The sequence below is a fragment of the Ictalurus furcatus genome, chromosome 11 (genome assembly GCF_023375685.1).
Source record: "Ictalurus furcatus strain D&B chromosome 11, Billie_1.0, whole genome shotgun sequence".
Lineage (NCBI taxonomy): Eukaryota > Metazoa > Chordata > Actinopteri > Siluriformes > Ictaluridae > Ictalurus > Ictalurus furcatus.
This window is the reverse complement of record NC_071265.1, coordinates 18,727,543-18,746,717: the sequence shown is the minus strand read 5'-3', so window position 1 is coordinate 18,746,717 and position 19,175 is coordinate 18,727,543. Positions and strand designations below refer to the sequence as shown.

At 38.3% G+C, this 19,175-nt stretch overlaps 1 protein-coding gene across 1 annotated transcript in view; it reads left to right on the top strand.

The window, feature by feature from the left end:
* The window catches only part of LOC128614554 (cadherin-22), a 151,400-nt gene that overhangs the window by 24,651 nt on the left and 107,574 nt on the right, over window positions 1-19,175 (top strand). Inside the window, exon 2 of the mRNA XM_053635956.1 lies at window positions 11,444-12,476. Within this exon, the coding sequence (XP_053491931.1) occupies window positions 12,249-12,476 (228 nt within the window). The 5' untranslated portion in view covers window positions 11,444-12,248. The remainder of the gene's footprint in view (window positions 1-11,443; window positions 12,477-19,175) is intronic.

Genomic DNA, 19,175 nt, shown 5'->3' with positions numbered 1-19,175 from the left:
GCCATCCCAGATGCCATCCCTAGTAGCATAGCTCCCAGCTGTCCAGCAGTCTCACTCACTCACTCACTCAGCCAATTCCTCTCCTGTCCTTACGATCATTGGCCAGTGCCTATTTTGGCCTCACTTGTGCCAGCACTCCATAAGATGAGCAGTTGAATAATTGTGCATCTGGCAGAGCACAGGTTGGGCAGCACGGTGTGCACTCCAGTGAGAGAAAGCATAGAGAGTGAGAGCTGTAGGAAGTGGAGCAAAAGGTAAAATGTCAAAAGCAAATGGGAGATGGAGTGGCAAGAAAAGGTGACTAAAGAGGAACAGTGCGAGCACTAAAAAAGAGCAGATCTGTAGTTAAGTACTTCTCAGTTTGCGAGAGGCTGTGCCAGAGAGTGAGGGCGAGAGAGCCAACATAAATGAAAGGAGAGGGAAAGTGGGCGAAGCAGGCTGCAATTAACATAATTAGACAACCTGCTCTTCTAAGGCAATGACCATATACGTCTTCCCTCATTACATCCTGTAAGCAAATGCGGAGCTTAATGCGAGGCAACATGCTCTCTCTCCATGCTCCATCCATTACCGAAGATGTGGTTAGCCAATCCACACTACTCCCCTCTGAGGCTCACTCACCCGTACCTCTCCACTCTGCCAAGATGAGACTCTCCAGCTCAGTGGCTGCATTAAAGCATTTCCTCATTCCAGATCATAATAGCCCATCTCAAGGGCTCTCTGTCTGCAGCCAAATGCAAGAATTGGGTGCTGCTACAACACAGACTTTGATGCCAGTCCAGGTGTTTGGTTAATGTTGCCTAATTGACTTTGTATTCCAAATGTTTGGTTTGCCAAGCATAAACAGTTTGTCGGCCTGGAATGATTTTTCCAAATATGTGTGCTCGCTTCAGTACCCCAACATTATTTATTTATTTACAAATGCTACATTGTGCACGTAGACTGAATAATTGGAAGCACCTTTTTTGAATTATTATGTGTTTAGAATAATAATACAAATGCCATCAGACAGGCGTAAATCTCATAATGATCATTTATTATAATAAAATTTAATGATTTATTAATTTTTTTATGCCAAATAATCCCACTGGGTATCACAGCCTCACAGTCAGAAATTGCACATGTTCTGATGGTTTTCATACTTCTTTCTGTAATCTAGCGGTAAGATATGCAAGTGCAGGAGTGGATCCAGAACTTTTACAGTGGTGGCCAGTTTGGACCCACAGGTTATTTTATTGGTGTGGCAAACTTTGTGGAAAAATTCAACTCTACTTTATCATTACTTACACCAGTACAGTATAGTACATTATAGCAGAAGCTCTCTCAATGTACATTTCATTTCTGACAAACATTTCAGCTCTCTCAATGTACATTTCATTTCTGACAAAAACAAACACATTTGGAATTGGTTTTCACCCATGTTTACTCACCTTTCCGATGTTTTTGCTGCCTGCTCAAATATTAGCTTGCAAGACGTTGATTGACTATAAAACATTTGTGTTCAGTAAACGTTTACTACTTCATCACTTCACATCAGACTTTTAAAGTTGTAATGATCTAACCGATTGGCAACCATCCATCCGTCATGAAATCATTCATACAGTGAAATAACAAAAACATTATTTCTCTTTTGCTGCATTTACATTAACTGCATAACTGCATTAGTTCTATGTAATTGCATATATTCCCCCCCCAAACAGACACCTTGTGTCAGTCAGTTAATCTGTTCACTAGAGTTGGTACAGCTGAGTGTTTTTTTGTTTTTTGTTTTTTGAACAGATTGAAATATACAGATTCAAATTACTTTAGTACTAATATATATTTTTTTGCCTTACAGAAAAAAACATGAACTGGTTCCCACTAATATCATTAATTGGCATTACCAGGCTGACATATACAAACATTTAATCAACTTTCATTCAAAGGTACAAATTCAGATGCATCTGTTGCCTCTTGTAACTTTAATGCCTACTAGTGACAGTGGTGGAAATGGCCGAAATACACTGGGGGGGGGGATTCTTAATTGTTTAACCTTTTGATCTTCTGTTAAAAAAATTCATAAAAATACTCTACATAAAGAGGTGTATAAAAAGAAATAGGTTTGTTAAATGTAGGTGTGCAACAATTATTGGCACCCTTTTAATCAATACTTCAATACCTCCCTTTGCCAAGATAACAGCTCTGAGTCTTCTCCTATAATGCCTGATGAGGTTGGACAGTACATGGCAAGGGATCTGAGACAGTACCTCCATACAGAATCTCTCCAGATCCTTATAATTTCGAGGTTCACACTGGTGGACTCTCCTCTTCAGTTCACCCTTCAGGTTTTCTATGGGTTTCAGGTCAGGGGACTGGGATGGCCATGGCAGGACTGTTAATTCAAAAGAATCTCTGCTTGGAGAGAATTAATAAACATGTAGGCTCACATAACTGTGGATATAATACTTAGTAAGCTATGATGGTGAAAATAAATTAAGATGAATAAGGGTGTTCAAAATAGATTAAACCTGGATCATTTCAGGTATGTGCACGCAGCTTTATCCATATCAAAGTTTCTACTACCACATCTGTTAAAGTAACTGTTTCTGTTAAGATTTTCGGCTCTGTTAAAACTCCATTAACTTCCCTGAGGTGGTCCTGTGAGGACGTGCACTGATAGAGAAGCGTTCCCATTGGCTGCAGCCTGTAGGTATTATGGCCAATCATATAATTCAACATTGCACAACCACACACAGAATATCCCCGCTATGCTTATGTGCAGAACTTGCTTTCGTAGGCTTTCGAGTGAATAAAAAATAGAAATCCTCTTCAGATCAATCCCTTCAGATCTTGGAGTTGTCGCCACGTCTCAAAAGCCATGCCGATATTTATTCTCATTTTAGCACGGGCTAAGTCGCTTTCCCTTTTTGACTGAAGGCACTCTGCAGTTTGAGGTTTCTTGGTTTTGACAACAGCTTATTCACCAAATGTCAACCATGATTGCTTTTAGAACTATCCAAATTAAAGCAGCCATTTAGATGACAAGTTAAAATTCTAAGCAACTCTTGTATGGACAAACACCTCACCATTCTCAGCCCCCTCATACAGTATAGTAGCTGGCTCTTCTTATTTTTGCTCACGGATGTGATGTAACCACACAAAGGTGTGGTGATGTCAAAGGCCATGCAAATGGCGTCAAACTGACATTTCCTCCAAAATCCAACCTGACAGCTCAAATTATAAATCATAAATCAATATAAATAAGCTTACCAGTGCAAATCAGGGTAAGGTAAGGAGACAATTTTGAACACTGATTTTTTACATACCTGCTCAAAAATTGATTTTTGTTCATTTTTAATCAAATAAAATTTGATATTGCAGTTTTAAGTGAGGTTGTTGATGTTCATATATTTCAAAATACTTCTTTCCATTGTCACCATTTTCTTGTGTGTTTTAAAATGATTGACCAATACTGTGATATTATAAAATATCTCATTAATTCATTCATGTTAATTAACAACTTTTCACATTTTTATCTAGAATAAATTTTATTTTACTTGTCCACGTCAATCCATATTAACTCCATTTCCTGGTTATAACAGCCTACTTTTGGTGACCTTAAAATATTTTTCTAATGGCTGTTTCAAGTTCAGGTGCCATTTCCCCCCATAACTATAGGCAGTTGTCATACCTATTAATATTACAGGCAAATGGCTTGAAATCTACCTTTCTATAACCCGGCACAATTTTGAAAGTAGGTCAGTTACAAAAATTTACATTTCCTTTGCTGTCTTGGAGGCATAAAAATTATAACACAGAGTTACTGTTCTTACTAAAGAAGGGTTTTGAGTTACTACAAAATTCACCCAGTTAATTGTTATGCAGGTTATACAGTTAATGTCCATTTTTGTCTAGTTTTCTGTGGGGCAGTTTTTGATTTCTAAGTTGTATCTGTTCCACTGCATAGTTCTTTGTGAGCTATATTTTTCAAGCTCTTTATTATTTCACTTGCAAGGACACAGTGAGGAAGTAGAACGATCATACCAGTTTAGCAGTTATAATTACTTAAAGAAACTGAGGCAGACCTTTTGTCTGGGGAAAATAGTCTTTCCAGTTAATGCAGTCTCATGTTGATTTGCATGAAAACTACACATTCTGTGTTCTCCACCTGCTGCAATACAGATGACAAACATGTCTCATATGCTGCTTTGTCTGCATCTCCACCTGGTCTATTTGTGCATTTTGATGGATATTAGTCATCTCTTCAAGAACCTTTGAACTGGTTTTACAGAACCATTTCTTGATGACTTTCCATGCCTGTCATGTAGTTGGATTGTTTGTAATCAGGTTCCTAGGAACCATCATCGTTGTAATCTAGCAGTTGTATAACAGCATTAAAAAAAAACAATTAATGCAAGGTTTTGTGGTTAGAGACTGGATGGAAGTACAGTACCGCTAGAAAGTTTATGAACCCTTTACAATTTTGTGCATTTATTTCTGCATAAATTTGACCTGAAATATGAGCAGACCTTCATCTGTCCTAAAACTAGATAAAAAGAATCAAATTAAACAAATGGTGCAAAGACATTATAGTTTTTACATCTATTTATTGAACAAAAGTATCCAAAAGTAAATTTACTTGTCAGAAAAAGTATGTGAACATTTGCTTTCAGCCTTGAGCAGCAATAACCGAACATTTCTGGTAACTGATGCTCAATCATGCACAAAGGGTTTGAGGAATTTTGGCCCATTCCTACTTACAGAACTGCTTCAACTCAGTGATGTTGGTGGGCTTCCTGGCATGAGCTGCTCTTTTTAGGTCCTTACACAACATTTCTTTGGGTTAAGGTTTTGACATGGCCATTCCAAAATGTTACATTTCTTCTGCTTTAACCATTTCTTTGTAGACTTACTAATGCGCTTAGGGTCATTGTATTGCTGCATGACCCACTTAAGATTCAGTTTATGGACAGATACCCTGACATTAGAATTTGCTGGTACAATTCAGAATTCATAGCTCCATCAACAATGGGAAGCCATCCTGGATAGCAGCAAAGCCATCCTGAGAGCAGCAAATCCTGAGGCAACAAAGCAGCCCCAATCCATGCTACTGCCACCCCATGCTTCGTGGTTGGAATGCAGTATTTGGTTTTTGCCAAATATAACGCTTTTCATTGAAATCAAAAAGTTTTGCATTTATCTGTCCACATAACATTCTTCCAGTAAGATTCTGGCTCATCCACATGGTCTTGAGCAAACTTCAGATGGGCAGTAGTCTTCTTTTCGGAGAGTAGTGGCTTCCTCCTTGCTATCCTGCCATGCACAATGTTCTTGTTCAGTATTTGCGTGATGGACTCATGAACAATGACATTACTCAATGCAAGAGTGGCCTGTAGATGTTACCCTGGGGTTCCTTGTGACTTTCCGTAATATTATTTGCTGTACCCTTGGAGTGATTTTTGCTGGATGACCACACTTGAGAGAGTAAATGTGGTGCTGAATTTTCTCCATTTGTATATCATCTACCTCACAATGGATTGGTGGAGGCCAGACTCTTTACAAATGGTTTTGTAACCTTTTCCAGTCTGGTGAGGCTCAGCAACTCTTTTTCTGAGGTCCTGAGAAATCTACTTTGATCAAGGCAAGACACACTTCTATAAACCTGTGTGGTGAGGACCAGACTTTGTTCTTGAAACTTGAGAGGGCCAGCAAAAATTCACACCTGATTGCCATCCCCTTGATTGAAATGGCTAACTTCAATTTCCCTTTAAATTAAAGGATACTCAGACTTTCACATACTTTTTACGCCAAAGATATTTAATATTTTAAATTTTGCTCAATAAATAAATGTAAAAAAAAACTATAATGTTTTTGCATCATTTGTTTAATTGGGCTCTCTTTATCTAGCTTTAGGACTTTTAGGTGATGAAGATCTGATCACATTTCAGGTCAAATTTATGCAGAAATACAGAAAAATGTAGGGTTCACAAACCTTCTAACAGCACTGTGCATGTGCTCGATGAGTTTATTAGGACAACCCAGAAATCATAATCAAAGTCCAAAGAGGGTGTCATAAGACAGGCAGACAGGGATGAGTAAATCCATTTTCAGAAATCCAGAATAATGGAAGTCAAGGTCAGGACATTGATAATAATGCTACAAGGGACTAGTAAACCACTGGAAAAACTTTTGTAAGAGATTAAAAGTCTGTTTCTGAACAGTTGTTGCCACAGTGAGTAGGGAGTAAAAAAAAGCCATGCTTTTTTGCCTGTTGGACAGTGAAAAGCACACCTGGCCCATAGACATCCAGTAACTCACATTAAACAGATGGATGCCGAACAGGTTGAAAAGTAGCCTGTGGAGTGTAAGACATCAAGATAGAGGGAGATAGTGTAGAGAGAAGATGAGGGAGAGTGACTGAAAGGCTGTCAGTCTCTGGCTCTGGCCCTAAGCCCATCAATCTCTGGTGTTATGTCTCCTCTCAGCCCATGGATACAAGCTGTCATCTCCACTCTCTGACTAGCAACCGATGAGAAGTAGCAGCCATGTTTTCTAATCAATCTGCGACCTAATAGGTCATGAATGAGCAACCCAGGCTTGCCAATAATGCTTTGCGTGGAGAAAGTGAGGCCTTACATTTGTATCAAACCCGGCTGATGTCTTGCTAACCCCCACCACCCCTTACATGTGATTCTTGCTAATTGACATCGTAATAATTAACTCAAGCCTGTGACTCCTGAGTGTGTCCAACTGCACCAGCAACAACTGCTCTTTTTCCCAGTGCCAGTTCATTAACACACCACATTCTCAGCCTTAATTAGAGACAAACTGTGCTCCCTTAAAAAGAATTTTAAGAGAAGAGAGGAAGGCAGCAAGGCAGAGGATTTGAAAGGGAAAAACACTGTGATTCTCTGGAAGATGCAGAAGAGTTCTTGGAGCAAATGTGAGCAAATGGTACAGCTTGAGGAAGGACTTCACAGATACATTCACCCATAAAACTATTTGATGTAAATGGTTTCTAATTAATCGTAAACACATGGCGAGGTCCAGTACAAAAACATGCTTTAAAAAATGCACAGGGGAACTGGAGATCTACTAAAATGAATGAATTTCTTTCCCCTGAGCTGTTTTCTTTTCAGGCCGAAGATGGAACAAACATGTGTTAACTTTGAAGTGAGCTCTGTAGGGGACAAAAATCAAGCCTAATTGCAAACATGGAAAGCTTTTGATCAAATAATTGTAAAGTGAGCTTGTTTGGTGATTTTGGTTGGGTTTAGTTCAACTGTATTCTACAAGTATATTGGCAAAAATGTTCTGCATTTGTGACCAGCGTTACCAGCTGCACGCTTCTTGTAAATGTGACGTGTCATATCCCCTTTTCCGCAAACATAGCCTGCAGTTAGAGCAACAAACCAAGATACTCACCAAGGCCAGTTGAATATAAGAATAGACAAGAGTAAAAGAAAGACTTTCAAATATGGGTGCTAACAAGGCAGCACTGGTGAAAATCAAGTGTTAATTTCTGAAAATTTCAACACAACCAATAATTATCAAGAAAATCAAGAGGAAGTGCCAGAAAGGATCTGGCCAATTACTAGTTCAGACATTACACTTAAAGAATTACTTTAGAATTACAAAATTGTTGTCTTTAGTTTAGTTGCACCTACGAAGATTTATTAAGGATGAAATACACTTTTTTGTCTGGAGAACATGTATGAAATTTTGCGGAAGCAGGTTTCTGCCAGTTGAAGACAAAATTGTAAAAATTTACCAAGTCTTACCGATGAGAAAATCAGCTAAAGCATAGCTACGTCTACATTAATTCGGATAAATTTGAAACACATATTTTCTCTATGTTTTGGCCTTCTGTCCACGCTGAGATAGCATTTTTGTCCAGCGAAAAATTCACATTATAATGTGGACTGAGAAAACGAAGATACTCAAAAATGATGGCATATTCTTAGTCATGTGACGCAGCCATGCGACCCATTCAAATCAAAACCAACAAGATGTTGGACGATAGTGTATTGCAATTGTTGTGCCTGTTATCCAGTTAGATAGCATTGTTAAAGTTTAATGTCACTTTCTACTACCTCCAGATTACATTTTTAAATAAATGCCTGCCAGAACTGATGCAGGCCAAAGCCTCGTACAGTTTTACACGTGCAGTACAGGGATGTAAGCATTTTCAGATGTTTCAGTGTGGACAAGCAATTTTTAGAAAACTTTTGAAAATACCAGTGTAGACGGAGCGCATTTTCAAATGAAAATGCAGTTTTCAGATCTGGATTAAGGTGGATGTAACCTTCATCAGAAAGTTTCTAAAATGATTATTAATATTACTACCATAAATGTGGTTTCATATTAGATGTGCCCAGGACTTTTATACCACCGATGCCTAAACAGAATATTTGAAAATGTTTTCAATCACCTTTATTCTTCCAGGAGTCACAGGATTTTATATTGATGTTTTCTATCAGAACTTTTTTTTACACTGTATTTTCTCTCCAATTTTGTCATTACCAATTCCCACCCACTAGCTAGCTACCTTTTATGCACAACAGCTACCACCTGGGGAGGTTGAGCGCTAACATGTACTTCCTCTGTGACACATGAAGCCATGTGACACACAAACTGCTGCTCAAGCTAAGTCAAAGTAGCTCACAGATGCCCATGATTGGCTGGTATCTCTCTAACTGTCAGGGGAAAAAGTGCTACCATCCTACCCAGGGCCAGTTATGCTCTTTTGGGCATCTAGTCAGGATTCAAACATGCAGTTGGTGATTTTGAACTACCTTTAAGGGTGAATGAGCATGCGAATGGGAGCGTGTGATATCCTGCCATGGTGTATCCCTGCCTGAAAGCCGAGAGTTCCTGGGATTGTCTCTGCATCCCCTGTGACCCTGATAGGGATAAAACATTTACTGAAGGTGAATGAATGTAACAGGGCTCATTTGTGATCTTAAATCAGGGCCTGCGTGTACTTATGTAAATAACTATGCAGCAAGTTGTGTACCACTGAAAATGGCTTGCATGCAACTCGCCTGTGTGGAGGAGTCACACTCTTGTAACCTTATGTTCGAGTAAATGAGCAGATCATATAAATGTCTCATATTGCCAATTATTTATTTTCATAATGCATATTAAACATGCCTAGCATATCTGTACTCTTTTTAATATCTGTTGACTTGACTGGTATTTTTCTGCTTGATTTACTTTGCCTTTGAGGTTTTATTCTTTCCTCACCACTGCCTTCTGTATGACTCCTACATATCAGCTAAGCATTTGCTATTGCTGATGCCATGATCATTTGGCCTTGAGGTTGTGGTACCTCAGCCACTCAAAACATTGTTTTTCTTCACATTCAGAAAGATTCAAAAGACCATTAATCATTAGCCAGTGTTGTATGTTTGTGCATGCAGCAGGACTGTAGCTTATCTACACCTCCTGGCCCACTGTTTGTTTGAAGCATTAGGCTAACTGCCTTGACAGATATAATTAATTGATGAATGCATTTATCCAATTAGTGCTCCCTCATGCAATTAATCAGATACCCCCTAGTGTAAATCCAATGCTGTAGGTCACAGCTAGTCAGTCAGAGGCTTCCAGACCAGGTCTATGATGTATAACCCTCCCCTTGTCTCCCCTCCTCACAGTTCTTGCCTTCACCACACCTGACTAACTCACACATCAGGCTCTTGTGCTTATTTGGATTTTTGCTGAGCCTGAACATTCTTGGAAAAAAATGTTTGCAGGTAGATTATTCGTAGAAAAAAAACAACACTTTTTTTTCCCTGTGTGCAGGCTTTTGTTTTGGAATAAGAACTGCAAATTGACTAATTAACATGGCAACAGGGTCTGGAAGAATGGTTCTGAAAAACTCATTCAAAAATCAAATTTGTTTTGCACTTATTTGGAGTGAATAAATAAAATCAACCTTTTTATTGCTGCACAACAACAACAGTGGAAAGGGTGAGAATGACATATGTAGACAGGTCAAGCAGGTACTGATTATAGAAAAAAACATACAGGAAAGCTTACAAACAGTTTTACAATTCAAATTCAGAATTTGTTATGCTTAGTCAGTGTGAGTAGGTGTTTATATAGAACCAGAAAGAACAACCATACACACTCACCAACCACTTAATAGGAATCCATGCACACCTGCTCATACATGCAATTATCCAATCGGCCAATCATGTGACAGCAGTGTAATGCATAAAATAATGCAGTCAAGAGGTACATTTATTCTTCACATCAGATAACAGAAAGTGGAATAAATATGATCTCATTGACTGTGATAGAAGGCAAAATCAAGTGAGTGGCAGTTCTGTAGGTGGAAATGCTTTGTTTATGAAATCATAGGAGAATGGCCAGACTGGTTTGAGCTAACAGGAAGGCTACAGTGATTCAAATAAGCATTCTTTACAAATGTAGTGTGCAGAGAAGCATCTCGGAACGCACATCACACTGAAACTTGAGCTGAATGGGCTATAATAGCAATCACATCACATGTCACATCTGTCAATTAAGAGCAGGAATTCAAGGCTACAGTGGGCACAGGTTTATCAAAACTGGACAGTTGAAAATTGTAAAAAGACCAGAATATGTTTTGGTAAACCTGTGAGCCCTGTAGCTTCAGATTCCTGTTCTTGGCTGACAGGATGGGAACCCGATGTGATTTTTCTGTTGGTGTAGTACATCCATCTCAAGGCTTGGTGTGTGTTGTGCATTCTGAAATGCTTTTCTGCTCACTTTGGCTGTAAAGAGTGTTTTTTTTATTAGTTACTGTAGACTTTCTGTCAGATCAAACCTGTCTGGCTATTCTCTTCTGAACTCACTCATCAACAAAGCATTTATGCTCACTGGATGTTATTTTTATTTATCTATTGTATTTTTCTGCATAAACCCTAAAGCATGGGTGTCAAGTTATTTTTAGGTGATGGGCTGCATTATGCTTAGTCCAATAATAAAAAAAAATGTTTTTAGAAGTAATATTAATATAAAAAACATAGCACTTAATATTACTAACTGGTAGCTGATGTTGGTATTTCTTTTATTTAGTCTTGACAATGTTAATTATAAATATTACTATGTGTGTAATCCAGGGTGTTTTTTTTTCCATTAAGGATTCTACATTTGACCTTTTTTGTAAGATTGTAGCCCATCAGGTGCAAAGCATTTGTCAATTTTTTAAGCCCTTATCCTGTTCATCAGTGTAAAGGAGCATTATATGAGAAGAGATATTATTGGGTGATGGATTATTCTTAGCACAGCAATGACAATGACATGATTGTGACAGCAGAAATGTTGCCATTTTAACCCCTTAAACTCTCAGATTTAACATTCTTCCTACATACATGAATCTTTTATTGGTTAAAACCGGTATACACTTACTGGCCAGCTTATTTGATTAGACAAGTTTATTACTAATTATTATTTCTGTCTGTGTGTTCTATTTCAGATGGCCTGCTCATTTTCCAGCATGTTCTCTTGGAGACTGTAGGAGGTCCACTGTGGATGCAGCTGATACTTTATTGAAGACAGCTATGGCACAACACCAAACAAATCCTGCTCTGTATTCAGTACATTATGCGTTTCCTGCAACCAGAATTTCAGCATCTCCTAGTTTATATGAATATTTGCATTCAGGACTGTGGCATTTTATTTAACTACTTGTTTCTTTGTTTGAAGAGTGAGCTCCATATCCACATATGGTATGGAACAATAGAAATGGCCTATTTTGACACATTTGTCTTTTAAAAGTTACTAAAAAGTAAACCAACATTACTATCAGCTATGTTTCTATTACTTGGAAGAGAATCATTGGGATTACTGAGCTTCAGCCTGAAAAAAACTCCTGAACTTTTTGACTTGGCTATCTTGATTTCCAAGCATGTCTTTGTGCTCTCATATCTCCCTGCCCAATCCCTGCTTATGCCATAGAGTGTTGGTAGCAGACCTAGAACTTTGTGGCCTTGTACCCAGCACAGCAGAGTGAACTCTTCTTCCTGACACTTGAGCACCCCTCAACAACTGGGCACTAACTGTGCATTTCCGCTGGAAATAATGCCTCAGTCCCTTTCCAGCAGCTGCAAGTTTTAAAAAAAGAGAGATAGCTATTGGATGTATTGAATCCAAACCCATCTTATTAAAGCACATTTACTTGGATTATTTTTCCACACTCAATAGCAACACTGGAAAGAGAAGTTATTCTTGATTGTGTCTTTGAATCTTTGCCACATGTAGAAGACTGAGAGTTGTCTAAAATGGCTGCACGGTGGAGACAAAGGACAAACGCGCTGGTTGTGACTCTCGGAGTGCTGCACTGCTGGGGATTGGGGTCCTGTTATGATGAGAGGACTAGTGTTTTCTCAGAGGACAAATCACTTGAAAAAGGCCCAGTGACCCGTGAAAGAGTGAAGAGAGGATGGGTGTGGAACCAGTTCTTTGTGGTGGAAGAGTACACAGGAACAGAGCCACTTTATGTTGGAAAGGTACGTTTATTAAATATGAAACTTTTTTTATTATTATTATTTTAGGGCTTTATTTAATTTGCATTGCTCTATGTTAATATTTATTAAAGTCTATTGAAATGTTCTTCGCTACATCTTTACGAAAACTGTGTTTTCAAAACACATTGAATGCCAAGTTCTTACTTTGTGTTTCCATCTGTTTAACCCTCATGTGATACAAAATGCAAAAATTAATTAGGAGAGGTGACTTTATTTGCATAGATGAACAAGAGTATTATTAATTCATATTTCTGTCTCTGTGAAGCAAATACATGAACATAACTACTTAATTTAAATATTTTTAAATTATATAATAATAAAACAAACCAAAAATCCCAATATAATAATTTTTTTCAATTATGCAAAAATTTAACATTGTTTTTAGATACAACACTGATGTACTCTTTATATAAATATATTATGTAAATTGGTTGTTTTGTACTCTATTACAAAATATGACACTTCCATGATCTTCTATTGACATGCTCATCAAGCACCTTTCCATTCATTTACCTGTTTACTATTAAAACTCACCTATTTGCTATCAAACTCCGTTGAAATAAGTCTTGCACCAGCATTGTCTCTGTGATGAATCCAAGCTTTTGTTATCTTCCAGGTTTGATTAGTATTTTGACCCATAGCCTTTTGTTTATTTACATGTTTACTTATTTGGTCTTGTCCAGTTTATGTCTGTTTGTTGATCATCTTACCTTTAGCCTGTCTCATGTTTCTAAGTATTGACTAGCTCTTTTGCTTGTCTGCCATATTGGTTTAAATAAAATCAGAATCCCGTTAGACAGTGCTGTGGCTGAAGTGGGTAGCTCCAGGATTTGTTCCTGAGCTTGGATGATTGTCTGTCTGGAGTTTCCGTACTTGTTCTCCCTGTATTCATGTGGGTTTCCTCCCAAAAACAGGGCTGTAGGTGGACTGGCTAAGATAAATCACACATAGGTATGAATGTGTATGTGCATAGTGCCCTGTGATGGACTGGTGTTCCATCCAGGGTGTGTTCCTTTCTTATATCCAGTGTTGCCGAGATAGGCTCTGGATCCACTGCAACCCTGAGCAGGATAAAGCAGGTACTGAAAGTGAGTGAGAAAACATGCACTTACATCTGTCTGCTTGATTGGCAGCAAAGTTCATGTAAGTACCAGGGTTGAAAAAGTGCTGAGAAACTATATTTTTTGAAAGTGGAAATATCCAGCCAAAAATGTATCCCACATCAATGTCATGATCGATCAGATTTGTACGAGAAGGAGCGTCGAAAATAATGTTCAGTAATTAAATTGATCGTCAGTTCGCTGCGAAGCTGTCAAATGATAAAGCTGAACATGCACCGAATTCAGTGCTTCAGAATTCCGTAAACGACCCTGAAGAACGGAATCAACAGGATAGATTTCATCTACCTCCCCACCTACAATGACAGAAGTCGATGTTAAATCAGTAGGGTTATCAACACCACAGGGATCTGTTAGAAGAACAGGTTTAATACAAGTGTCAAGGACATTGATTTTGTTCCTGCTAATTGTTATAGTGTCAGCGCAGTCGCTAAAAGAATAATAAGGCTTTAACAAGTTTACATGACACACTCTAGTCTTCTTTTTCCAATCTGGGGTATTGATTAAATAATTAAGGTCAAAAGTCTGCAAACAGCAGTGTATGGTCCCACAAACTTGGCTTGAAATGGTGACCTGACAATAGGCAACAGCACGAGTACCTGGTCACCTGATTGAAAAGAATGCACCTCTGCCTGATGAGCAAAAATCCTTTTCATTTGGTCCTGAGCTTTACTTAGACATGCTTTTGCCAACTGACAAGCCTCAAAAAATTTTTCGACGAAAATCACTAACATATGAAAGAACATTCTTTGGTGGATCAGACCTTTCCCAGTCAGCAGGCAGAACAGCCACCGGACCTCGCGGTCAAAAACAAGCTCATTCGAACTAAAAACGGTACTTTCCTGAGCAGCTTCCCGAGCCACCATCACTAACCAAGGTAACTGTCCCTCAGTGGTGGAATGAACTTCCAACCTCAATTCGGACTGCAGAATATGTCAGTATCTTCAAAAAACAGCTAAAGACCCACTTCTTCCGTGAACACCTAACTAACCCCTAAAACACCAACCCCACTTTATCCTTTATATATATGTATAAAAAATAATAATAAAAAATTTACTCTGTCCCTTACACCTCTCTGCACTCTCTACACACTTTGCTTTTCTAAAAGATCTTGTATGGTAGCACTACTTGTATTGTTCTCTGCTTGATATATCGCTTTGCTTGTATTTCGTCATTTGTAAGTCGATTTGGATAAAAGCATCTACTAAATGAATAACTGTAAATGTAAGCCAGTCTTTACCCATTTGAGTACAGTATGACCTCAGTAAAGACTTTAATGTTGGTGAAATCTCTCCAATGCTCCCTGACTCTGGGCATGAGAAGCACTGGAGAGGTTATGTTTAATACGAAGTTGTTTCAATACTTGACCAAACAAATTAGAAGTAAAGTTACTCCCTTGATCAGACTGAATAATTTCTGGTATTCCAAAACACTGAAATGAACTGAATGAGTGCGTTTAAAACCAGTTTTGCAGTTATAGAACGCAACGGGTACACAACTGGATATCTAGCTACCTGGCACATTATTGTAAGCAAATATTCACTACCTGCTTTTTACCTTGACAAAAGGTCCAACACAGTCCACAATGAGATACTCAAACGGCTGGCTGATGGCCGGAATTGGGTAAAGAGGTACGGGTTTTAGGAACTGATTTGGCTTACCTGCAAGTTGACACATTCGACGAGATTTAATGTATTTAGACACGTTGCAATTTTGGCCAAAAAACCAAACAATTTTTTTTTCCAACAGTAACATAAGTCTTTTTAACCCCCAAGTAGCGAGATGTATCAGACAACATTTAAGCCAATGCCCTAATCACACATTACTTCTAGTATAGGACTCAGTTTAAAAAGGTAATACAGACTTGAGAACAAAAGTTTCCAACAAGCCTGTACCTCGCAGGATTTTTACTGGTACTTCATCTATAGAATCAATCAATCTGACAGAACCCTCTGTAACAAATGGAGTAAATGCTGAAATACCCGATGTACAGTTTCTCTGCATGTTAACCAATGCTGGGGCAGCCACAGCTAAAGTTTTACAGGGGGCGAAGATTTAAACTTCATTTTAGAAGTGTCTCCTTTTGCTTTTAACAATGGACCTTCGTTTTTCCAGTGATCAAATACATGACAATAATTACATGTATTGTCTATCTTTTTCCCCCCAAAAAACTGTGCAGCTTCCCCCCAGCTGAATCACGCAACAGTTTAATATATTGACCAAACTTACACCAGGGCTCTTTTCTAACATTTTCCCCCCACAGGTTTTATAGCCACAAGAGCTTTCATGAATCAAAAAGAATTTGTCAGTTATAATGGCCACCTCGTATGCAGTGGTAGGTTTACACTTACTTCTGCAAGTTGCTACACGATCTGAACCGGAGTTCTTAAATTTTTCAAGTACCAGTAACTTCAATCATCTAGTGTTTTTACATCAGAAGCCACACACCAGCGATTAAAATAGACTGAGATATCACACACAAACTAAACGGGTTTGTTTTTCACTCCCCCCACTCCTCCAAATGAAAGGTGGATATAGTGAAGTTGGTTGCAACAATAAACATTTATTGATATAAATAGAAAAATATTTAAAACAAGACAACAACACAGTCTGCTAATGTCTGTCCGCTGCAAGGATGTTACTGAATCGAAATAATAGAAAATTAAATACTCAAAATAAATGGCAAAAGCAAGTTAAACTAGACCACAAACAAAAGCCAAACACAAAGCAACAGCACGCAAGCTCTCTCCACAGACCCACAGCCTAATCCTTTATAGAGGGAAGAACAGGTGGACATCATTCTCTTGATGAGCCTCTTAGCCACACCCACCAGCCGTCTGTAGCAGGAAGAGCAGGAGACCTGTCACACTACATTGGATAATAAAATGAAATGATTGGATGGTAAACTGAACCTGCTTCATGTACAGCATACACTCATTGGCTGGATAAGCAAAAAAGAGACCTTTTAGGTTCGTAACAAGTACTTTGGATATTACTTATGTATAGTAGCAATGTACAATTAATCAAGTATTTTCCACCCCTGGTCTGTACATTTCTTAGGTTAAATTAGAACAGATAAACTTAGAACTATGTTTTAGATTTCCTTTTACCTTTAGTCTGATCGGATCCAGTGTGTGTGTGTGGATTTATTCATTATTCAGGAGTATGTGTGTACAGGACAAGATAGGAGCTGATGTCTAAATGGGAAATCAGGCAAGGGGGAAGAGGTGGGGGTTGGATGTCTGGAGAGAGATGATTTTATTAATAAAATTACCCAGAATTATTGCACACCATGAAGCCATAGAACAAGCCAAGACAATTAATAGTGGCTGCTGGTGTTGCTAGACCCATTTATCGCTGAAGGTATCAAATACTTTAATTAGGGCAATATAGGATTAAATACGACCAGCATGCTTTTTATCACCAGTAACCATTTAAAATGGCTTTTTTTTTCCCTCACCTCCGCCTTTCCCTGTGTCTCTATCTTCTGTAACTCAGCAAGGATGCCAAGAATATAGGGTTATTATTCTGCTAATGAAACATGTTTTTTTTTTTCTCTCTTCCTAAATGGTCTCTGTCTGTGCTATAAACTGGCAGTTTTGCGACATACATTTGGATAATGAATTTCCCTGTTCTTCCATGAACTGTTTGACTCACATTACTTAAGCTGTTTTTTTTTTTGTTGCCAGAAATTTCTGTGTATCTTATTTGATAAAGTAACATCCATCCATCCATTTTCTGTACTGCATATCCTACACAGGGTTGCAGGGAGCCTGGATACTATCCCAGGGAACTTTGGGTACAAGGTGGGGGACACCCTGGACATCGCAGGGCACAATTGCACACACATTCATGCACTACAGACAATTTAGAGATGCCAATCAGCCTACAATGCACTTATTTGGACTAAGGGAGGAAACCAGCATACCTGTAGGAAACATGAAGCAGGGGAAGAACATGCAGACTCTGCGCGCACAGGCGGGAATCAAACCCACAACCCCGGAGGTGCTAGGAAAGCATACCAACCACTAAGCCACACTGCCCCTTGATAAAGTAACAGTTCTATCTATTTATTTATTTATTCAATCTGAATAAATCAAGATTGTATAAATAAATAATTTTATGAAATCTGTAAGACAGTGATTATTACCGTTATTGATAATGCCCTATTGGACAAGAATGAAAGTGTCAATATTGGGAATTTTGCCGTTTAGCCTATATCCAGTTAACGGGATAACATTTATGCACATCTCTTCCAACCAAACAGAGCTAGCACAACATTACTTCACTTAGAGAACACATTAACATCTTATCGTCACCTCGCCATTATTCAAATATCTCATTCACTACTCCAGACTTACAATAACAAGGAATATTGTGATTCCTGTACTGAACATGAACATTTTGAATGTAGCTGCTAATACCAAGTTTTTGAAGTACATAAGCCATAAACTCTATGGATGCAGGCTACCTGTCAAAATTAAACAACAAGGGCTCTAGTTTCATGCAAGCACAGGTGTAATTTTTGGACATAATGCAAGTCATTATACACTGTACATCATGCAGTGCCCTCCACTAATATTGGCACCCTTGGTAAATATGAGCAAAGAAGGCTGTGAAATATTGTTTTTATAAACAGGTTTCTCCAAAAAAAAAAACTTTGTTAAATATAGGTGTGCAACAATTATTGATACCCCTGTGAATGCATATAAGAAAAAATATATTTGAAGTATATTCCCATTTATATTTTTAAAAAAAATTAGTATACCTGGGTGACTAGGAAAAGGAAATTGTTCAAACATGACTTCCTGTTTCACAGGGGTATAAATATGAGGTAACAAATAGGCCAAATTCCCTTAGTCTTTCATAACAATGGGTTAGACCAGGAAATATAGCTGTTGTGTGTCAAAAGGTTGTTGAGCTTCACAAAATAGGAAGTGGCTATAAGAAAATAGCAAAAGCATTGAAAATGCACATTTCCACCATCAGGGCAATAATTAAGAAGTTCCAGTCAACTGGAAATATTATGAATCAATCTGGAAAAGGACATGTGGCCAAAAAAATCTCCAAAGATCACAGCTGGAGAATTGCAGAAGTTAGTTGCGTCTTGGTGTCAGAAAGTCTCCAAAACTACAATCCGAAGTCACCTATATCACCACAAGTTGTTTTGAAGGGTTTCAAGAAAAAAGCCTCTACTCTCATCCAAAAACAAACTCAAGCATCTTCAGTTTGCCAGACACTACTGGAATTTCAAATGGGATCAGGTTCTATGGTCAGATGAAACCAAAATAGAGCTTATTGGCAATAAACGCCAGAGGTGGTTTTGGCACACACAAAGAGGTAGCCATATGGAAAAGTACCCCATGCCCATGGTTAATATGGTGGACACATAAAACGCAACATGCAAAGTCCCTGCTCTGAACTGTTGGTGCACACATGGGAATTGTAATGGGGGTATTGAGTTGATTAGATATAACCATACCTTGTGATAATGTATTCTATCTTGTTCAACATTTTTTTTTCCAGTTTCTCCACTCTTCTCCAGGTATCTGTTCATGCCAAA